Genomic DNA, 9,603 nt, shown 5'->3' with positions numbered 1-9,603 from the left:
GCATATTCAGGATTTGAACATAGCCTGGCTCTGGAAACTGTGGAAGACCAAGATACGAACCTTGGATTTTTTAAAAAAATATATATTTTTTTATTGATTTTTTACAGACAGGAAGGGAGAGGGATGGAGAGTTAGAAACTTCAATCAGCTGCTTCCTTCACACTCCCTACTGGGGATGTGCCCGCAACTAAGGTACATGCCCTTGACTGAAATTGAACCTGGGACCTTTGAGTCTGCAGGCCAACGCTCTACCCACTGAGCCAAACCAGTTAGGGCAGAACCTTGGATTTTTTTATAGCAGGCAAAGGAGAGTCACTGAAGAGTTTCAAGTTGGGGAGTGGCATAAAGAGCTTTTTAATAAAGCCCCCAATCTCTACTTTGCTTCATCTTTCCATGTAGGTAAACTCAGCAACAGTCGGTGGCCCCAAAGAGGTAAGGGCATCCAAGACGGTTTTTGAAGAGTCCCTGATGGGGTCCAGCTCATATGGGCTTCACTCAACACTGCCTCACAGTCTTTCTTAGTCTGCAAATAAGCCTGTACCTACTAAGGAGGCTAGCTGGTCAGAGGCAAGCAGGATCTGAGTGGAGAAGCCAAAATGAAGGGAAGAGGAGGTTGACCTAAAGACCAGGAGCAGGAGGACCAGCTCTCTTTTCATCGTTGGCCTGTGGATTGGGGGATCCTGGCACCTACCAATGAGTCTTTTGGTGTTGCCTGAGGTGGTCAGATCTCATGAACCTTCGGCCACACAGATCACATATATGTGGCCGGTATTTGGTGTGTATCCGCATATGTCTTCCAAGCTCATCAGAACGGAAGAAAGACGATGTACAACCTTCCCACTCACATTTATAGGGCTTCTCACCTGTGTGTTTGCGTTGGTGACTCAGGAGGTGGGAGTGCTTGGTGTAAGCTTTCCCACAGTTCTCATACTGGCAGCAGTAAGGCTTTAAAATCTGGGATCTGGTACTGTAAGCCCTTTCAGAGGCCCCACAATTCTGCTCTGCTCTTTGTGGCGCAGGTATAGGCTGTTCGGGTAGGAAGGGGTCTTCGTGGGGGGCTGGCTGGCTAACAAAAGAGTCCTGGGATTCTAAAGTCAGCAATGATGGGGAGCCATCTGGGGGCATTCCACAGTTGTGCGGATCTCTAGGGGGTAACATCTGAGCCAAAGAGGGGAACCCAGCCTGGCCCCCAGCAAAAGGCACAGTGGCAGGCGATAACATTTCAGTTGTTAAAAAGTCTCTACTAGAAGATACTATAGGGTGGCCAGCGACTGGTGGCCCACTGGGGGGCATGCTCAGATTCCCACTGAAGTTCATGGCCATCCCTGGAATATTGGGCTCTCCAAAGGACATCATCTGGTACCCGTTGAAAATCATCATTCCTGGTTGAGAGGGAGACATTCTCTGACAGTAAATCATTTGGGAAGGAGGGAGAGTCACTTGGGGGCAATGGTTCACACTATGCTCAGGCAGCAACACCCTGACCAGTGGGCCCATTTCCTCTGCATTCTGCCTGGGCTCCTGAGCAGAAGCCAAGGGCATCCTCTCGAGCTGTGGACTCTGAAGGAGGTGTTGAATGCCTGATGACTGATGGTTCCGAGAGGCGTGCACGCCACTGCTTTCGGGTGATGGAGACATGTTCGAGACGCACATCGGCTTCCCACAGGATCCCCCGCCACCTGGTGCGGAGCTGCTGGCCACGGGTTCGCTCGCGCCGTCTCCGTCTGGGATCGGTGCACCGCGGGGCTGTGTGCGAGGCCGGACCACGTCAGAGCTGAGCTGAGCCGCGCTGCTCGGCGTCGCAGGTCGCGTGTCGCGCACAGTAGACATACTCAATCCGTATTTATATCACCTGTAGTGATTCACCGTTATATTGCTTAAAATATAATGAGTGTTCAATAAATATCTTCTGAATAAATTAATATTCCAGACCATTTTATACCCTCAGGCCTACTTTCAACAACCTCATAACTTCGTTACTGCCTGTTGTTAATCTGACTCTATTCTTTCAGATAGTCTATACTTTTCCAGAGTGATTTTATGAGTCGCAGCTTGAAGGACTCTTTCAGCATTAACACAAAGTGGATTATATCAATATACTGAAGAGTATACTTATTCTGAGGAACAATATTGACTGCACTTTGTACCATTCTGACCTGACGAAAAGAATGTAAAACTATAGTAAGTAAAATACAGATACCTGTCCATGTCCTTACTGTGGTTATGGAGTGGGAAAGGAATTGTGAAATTATAGAGATACTCAAATTTGTTCTAAACCTGATTTCAAGCTATTTGACCACGCCTCCAATGGAAAATGTCCCTATCCTTTCACGATTTATGCATTACTATGCTTGTACCCTCTACGTTGGCATCATTAATAATAGAACACCTGCAAAATTCCAATTTCAAATCCCTACCTTCCCCTTTTCTTCTCAGCTGGATTAATTCACAATTTTTTTTTTTTCATGATCAATCACTAGTTTCATCTTCCAAGTTAACTTCCAAGTCCAGGACCTATGTTTCATTATTAAAATTATTCACTTGCAAAAATCCCGACTTTTATTAAACATCTTCCCCCCCCCCCCCCTTCTTGGTCACTCAACTAAACTGCAATTCTAAATAATCTAATGCTTTTCTAACACTACACCTGTATCTGGAAGTTTAACTGTGCTGTCAAAATTATACAGTCATGTTAAATGGACTGCCTTGCAATTCATAACCACAAGTCTCAAATCGGTATTCAACACTATCCAGACAAGTCCATTATATTTCCATAATAAGTGAAAATTCCCATTCCCAGGACACATTTCTTCTTTCCTCAAATCTCTCACAATCCCTAGCGATTCTCAAATGGTGATGTCACCTTATGTTTATTTAACCAGTACAGAAACAAAAATAAAGTATTTCATCTTTCTGTAAGCAAACTTACACCTATTTAATTTGGTAGATTTCTCCATTCTGTTTCTCCTCAGACATTATGACCAGGCATACGTGGTCCTACTAAAGGCCAATTCTGCACTTGTGAACTACATCCTACCCCTCTTTGTCTTCCTAAGTATTTCAGTCTTTCTTCACCTTCACTTTTTCTCTCACATCAACAATTTTTTCTGCTATAGTGAATTATTACACCAATGCATTCTGGTAAATGGTGTAAAAATCCATTTTTATTAAAAAAGAGATCCCTTTTATGCTACATTGCATTTCAGCATTTGTCTCTTTTTTTCATACCTTTTTACAGAATAACTTAAAAGCTATGGTTTCTATCTCCTCATTCTCATCTGTTTTCTTTCAAATCCTCTGTGATCAAGCTTTTGTCCTCTCTACTTTGCTGAAATTGCTCTTATTAAGTTCACAAGTGATCTCCATGCTTCTCAGCAGAATTCAACACAATGGACAACAACATTGTTCCTGATTTATTATTATTTTTTTTATTTCTTTTCCTTTCCCTTTTGGGCTCTTTCTCTGCTTCTACCCAATATTTCAAAATTGAAGTACCCTAGAAATTGGTTTTAAGCTCTGATATTTAAAACTCTATTATATTATTATATCTTAAATTCTATTATATTATTTCTCTAAAATTTTTTTCCTATATAATCTCATCCAGTTACATTGCTTGAAATGTTATGAATTGAGCAATGAGTTCCAAACATATGTCCATGTCCCTAACTTTTCCCCTGAGCTCCAAATTCATAAACCCGACTGTCACTTGAGTGACTAATAGGCATCTCAAATTAAGTCTAAAATAGAACTTTCTGATTTGTGCCTCCCTTACCACAACATGATTTTACATCAATCTCCCTCTATCTCAGTAAAGAGCATTATCATTCACTCAGCTGCTTAAGTCAAAAGAACCCTGTAGTCATTCTTAATACCTTTTCCTTTTCCTCCCCTTAACACATCCATGCACACCAGTGTTAAACCGTGTCAGGTATACCTCCAACATACACACCAAATTTGATCACTTGTAAAATTTAATGGCTGACTTAGATGATAGTGTTTATTTTTTGTTTTATTATTATATAAAATAGTGTCTATATTGCTTACTCTGTACTGGATACTATTACTCTTAACAACTCATGTATATTAACTCAATTCTTATAGCAACCTTATTGAGTTAGTTACGATTATTGTCCCATTTTATATATGGAAAAAAGAAACCTGAGGCACTAAGTAGATAGAAGACTTTCTCAAGGTTCCAAAGCTACTAGGTAACAGAGCTAGAATTCACATCTAGACTGTCTGTCTCTGTGTTCAAGATTTTAAATAGTGACGTCATCAGATATGAGTTTTAGAAACTCCTTATGACAGCACTAAAAATAGACTGATTTTAGGGAGAGGGACTGTGATATGCAAAGGAAAAATGAAGACAGAGATATGAGCTAGGACAGTGGTCAGCAAACTCATTAGTCAACAGAGCCAAATATCAACAGTACAACGATTGAAATTTCTTTTTGAGAGCCAAATTTTTTAAACTTAAACTATATAGGTAGGTACATTGTTATTAACTTAATTAGGGCACTCCTAAGGCTTAGGAAGAGCCACACTCAAGGGGCAAAAGAGCCACATGTGGCTCCTGAGCCGCAGTTTGCCGACCACGGAGCTAGGGGACAATTTAAGTCTTAAAGACAAAATTTGGAACTTAGGCAGTGCCGTCGGAGATGAGAGAAGTGCAGATGGAATCAAAAGGATTCCATTACTAGTCAGTCAATCAAAATGACTGACTAGTAATATGGTCCTGAATTGTCCAGACATTCTTGATAGAATAACAAGAAAAAAAAATCAAATGATTGACAAAATTTCCATCAAGAGTCAAGAGATAATACTTGACTTCACTTGGTTTTCAGAATTATTAAAATTCCATCTCTCATGTCCTCTAAGAATAGGTTGATATTTTCCCCCTAGGGTTTCATTTCTTTGAGTCTGATTAAATCTGAAAAGCACAACTAAAACTGTCTTTGCATTCAGATTTATGTTGACCTGATCTAAAAAGAAACACAGACAGTAAATGGCATGGCATTTTGCAGTATTCACTATTAATATATGGTACATGCTATCTGAGTACAAGAATTTAAAATAGATAAACATATCATTTTCAATCAAGTTTGGTTGTTTAATCTTTTAGATTAATATTTTAAAGGGATAAGAACCCATATCATAAATTATATCATCTTGTGTAAAATTATGACAAGATGATAAATTACTCATGATTATGTATTTTGTTGCAGAATAACATTGTTCTTGCTATATTCCTTTAGTTAAGCATTTTGAAAAGTGTTCTTTCTGTTTCCATGTATGACAACTTTATATACAAACTAGAGGTCCAATGCATGGGATTTGTGCACTGGTGGGGGCTGTGGCCTGCAGGGATCGGCCCACTGTGAGAGCACCACTCATCCTGGTCAGCCGAGTGGTGCTCCCACTGTGGGAGTGCACTGACCACCAGAGGGCAGCGCCTGCATTGAGCATCTGCCCCCTGGTGGTCAGTGCGCATCATAGCGACTAGTCAATGGTCGTTCTGGTCGTTTGCCATTTGGTCGCTGGGCTTTTCTTATATAGGATGCTTCTTCCATAGATACAGCTAATACCGGCGATATTGACTCTTGAATTAAAATAATTCAGATATAATAAAAAAATGAGAAAAGCACTTCTAGCTCACAACAATCATAGCATCATTATTTTTATTAAATTTGTTAAATTTTATGCACATTTTTAGTTCTTAAAGCAATAGTACTTATCAGTAGCTCCCACTAATTTTTTTAAAAATAGGGAGCATGGTTTTTCTTTAAATAGTCCTTATTACTCTAAGATCCAAATTCTTTTAAAAATAAATTTTGTTTCATTATAGCAAACCAATAAATTCAGTAATTAACAGTACAAAATGTTTTATTATTTTTCAATGTATTATATGTAAATTTTCCATGACATCATAATTATTCATGAAATTAAGGTAATATGACCATAAAATAAAAGTTACCAAAACCTGTGTTCCTGGTGGTACCACTTCTTACTCTAGGAACTTAGGCAAATTACTTCATCTTTGTATACTTCAGTTTCATTATATTCCAAATGGAGATAATACTACCCAGTTTATAAGGTTTTTTAAATGAGTGATATATGTTAAGACATTTAGAATAATTCCTGGGACATAGAGGGTGTCAAAGGATGGTTAACTACTGTTTGTATATTATCATGAGGATAAATCACATCATGTAAAGTGCTTTGCTGAAAGTGGACTGTGGATGATATAAAAATAGTTCTTTAAAATAGTGAGTATTTAAAAAAAATAATTATACAAATGTATATTCATGTGTTTCATGAAAAATCACTATGTTGCTAAATCCAAAGCACTTTTCAGTTTTTGTGGACAGGGATCCTATTGAGGGCAATTTGAAAAAAGCTCTGCAGCAAGGAAGAACAAAGCAATGAAGCATAAAAACACATTTACTCAGGATAATTTAATATACTACAGTGTTCTAAGAGTGAAAAGTCTACTAGATACAGGTAGACTGACCAGTATCTAGTTCTCAGGGTGAAGTTCTAAAATAGATGAGTAGGGAGGTCGATGATGGTTAGGAAAGCAAGACAGAAGGAAGTTAGAAAATCAGTGATGTTCCCAGCTAAACTTTCTCAGCCAAGATGAAATACAGAGAATCAGAATACCAGACATAAAGGACCTTGGTTTGACATAAGCAGAGAAAATATTTGCAATATCCCATTTGCTCAGAAAAAGTATAGACTCTTCTGTGTTTAAAATAGATCCTATATGACCAAGTACGATCACTTACCAGTTATAAATTTAGAAACGTTTCCTCTGGGACATGATTATAATTCCAGAGAAAGCATCAACAGAAGTAAGGTGAAGATGACTCCAACAGGCAGTGTCCTTACATAAGAATTGCATATATTTAATTGTTTTTTCAAAAGGAATTTTATCCAACAGAGGTGGTTGGCAGGGGTGGAAGAGACAGACCCCAAAGTTATCTTTTTTTCCTGGGTCTTCATTTGTCATACAAAGAACCAGAAGAGGAGCAACATAATTCTTCACTATTAGGACTCAGGCAAAAAAAAAAAAAAAAAAAAAAAAAAAGCCATTATTCCAAGGGAGACAAATAAGAAAAATCCTATCTGGAAGAGAAATATGAAACTAGCTTTAGCCCAGAAAGCTACATTGAAACCCCACTGGGGTACAATTAGAAAACTCCTGTCCAACACCAACCACAGATACAAAGTTCAGTTTGAATGATAGGAGAAAAGACCAGAAATGCTGAAAATGCTTTATCCCTGAGGTTCAGGTTTTTAGAGTCTGCCTAAGATAGATGCTGGACTAAAACAGATACTATCTTGCCTAAAAAAAAGAACCTAGCATTGACTAAGAAGCAGCACCAGTCCAACACTGAGGGAGGAGTGGGGTATAGAGACCCTCATCTTAGCACAAGTTTGAAAGAACTACGGGAAGCTCAAAGTGACTGTGCATGTTGCGAAAAACTCTCTAGCACCCCAACCACACAGTAAGAACAAAGTAAGAGGCAGCCTGCCACTAGAGCAATTTGAGTTATAGTATCAACGATAAACGTACGTCAAATTCTACTGCCTAGAGATTGACTGTTCTTAACGCCTGATGGAAGAAGAGAAGTACACATTAACAGGCATAAACTATTTTCACCAGATTCTTCTGTTCTTCACTGTACAACGAGGTAGCCAAATCTTCCTTCAGGGTATCAAGAAACCAGACCATGACCACTGGGAGAATGGGCTGAATGCAATGGGGTGTGCGTCATACTTGGGAAAAGTGTCAATCAGTCACTACTGGACTTGCACAAACTGGCCACTAACAAAAATGACCCTCATTTGTGTGACTTCATTGAGACTCACTGCCTGAATGAACAGGTGAAATCCATCAAAGAACTGAGTGACCACGTAAGCAACTTGCACAGATTGGGGGCCCCGGAAACTGGCATGGTAGAGTATCTCTTTGACAAGCACACCCTTGGAGACAGTGATGAGAGCTAAGCCTTAAGCTGGCTTCCCATGACCACAGGGGTGACTTCCTGGTCACAAAAGCAGTACCTGCATGTTGGAGTTACCTGTACCTTTTCTATTACTTGTACCAAATCATCCACTCATGTCTTTCATTTGTACCATTCCTTCATAAAAGTAATTTGGTACACCCCCCAAAAAAAGAAATAGTGTCTAATGATCACCAGACAATATTGAACCATTCAAACCTAACATATAGGGTGGGGCAAAAGTTGTGAGCTGGTTTATGGTTGTGAGTACGTAAAAACAGTTTATACTTGTATTATTATTTATTAACTAGAGGCCTGATGCATGAGATTTGTGCAAGAGTAGGCCTTCCATCCCCCTGCTGCCGGCACTGCCTTCCCTCTGGCACCTGGGGCCCGGGCTTCCCTCCGGCCACCAACAGACACCCGGGATTTGGGCTTCCCTCACTGCCCCAGCTTCATCCAGAAGGATGTCAGGGCTAATTAGCATATTATGCTTTTATTATTATAAATTATTATATTACTTTCCATACAACAACTGTAAGTTTACTTGCCCCATCCTGTATGCATAATTATAATCCCAGAAGATAGAAAAATAAAGCACACTGAATTTTTAATCAGAAGCTATGCAAATTAGATATAAAGGCACAGAAAGCAAAACAAACTTTTAACATAGAATTCTATCCCAGCAAAAATATATTTCAAAATAAAGGCAAAAAAATGGTATGGTTTCTCTTCACATCCCAGCCTCCCTGTGAGCACTTCCAGGAAGAGAGGGGATTTCTCAGAAAAGGAGAGAGAAATCCCCTAGAACGGGAGGACAGTGGCTGCCAGCTGTGGACCTTAGGAGAAATAAATAGCCTCTAAATTTTCCAAAAAAAAAAAAAAAGAAAAGAAAAGAAAAGAAAAAAGGCAAAATAAATACAGAAAAATAAAAGGTGAGAAAAGTTATTCCCAGAAAAAAACTGAAACTATTTAATAAGGCTCTTCAATTAGAAAGGTAGGACCACAAGACAAAAACTCGAATCTACAAAAATAGAAGAGTGCTTAATAATGGTAAAATGAAAGTAAATATGGATTACTTTTTTAAAAAAATTTTACTCACTTGAAAAGATGATTGACCACCTAAGGCAAAATAACTGTCTTACGGTGCTTATAACATATGCACATTTCAAATGTGTGACAAACATAGCATAAAAGATAACATGGGGGAGTAGGATATATTCTTGTAAGGTTTAAACACTATGTGAAATGACATTGTTTAAAATTAGATTATGATATATCAATGTTGTATAGTTTAAGTGTTAATGAAGCTACTATAATTAAAAAAGTAAAACAAAGAAGCTAAGAGAAATAATATGGAATAAAAAATAATCAGGTTTTGCTGAAACCGGTTTGGCTCAGTGGATAGAGCGTCGGCTTGTGGACTGAAAGGTCCCAGGTTCGATTCCGGTCAAGGGCATGTACCTGGGTTGCGGGCACATCCCCAGTAGGAGATGTGCAGGAGGCAGCTGATCGATGTTTCTCTCTCATCGATGTTTCTGACTCTCTATCTCTCTCCCTTCCTCTCTGTAAAAAATCAATAAAATATATTTAAAAA

General features: G+C 39.0%; 1 protein-coding gene across 1 annotated transcript; it reads right to left on the bottom strand.

The window, feature by feature from the left end:
• Window positions 1-618: 618 nt before the first annotated feature.
• Window positions 619-1,653, bottom strand: LOC308526763 (Krueppel-like factor 17; the record flags this gene model as incomplete). The annotated part of the gene is given in 2 exon segments (XM_081101992.1): window positions 619-687; window positions 691-1,653. Coding segments are annotated over 2 exon segments (1,032 nt in total).
• Between the last annotated feature and the right edge of the window lie 7,950 nt (window positions 1,654-9,603).

The sequence above is a fragment of the Myotis nattereri genome (genome assembly GCF_964212035.1).
Source record: "Myotis nattereri genome assembly, chromosome: 11".
NCBI lineage: Eukaryota > Metazoa > Chordata > Mammalia > Chiroptera > Vespertilionidae > Myotis > Myotis nattereri.
This window is presented reverse-complemented; position numbering and strand designations above follow the sequence as displayed.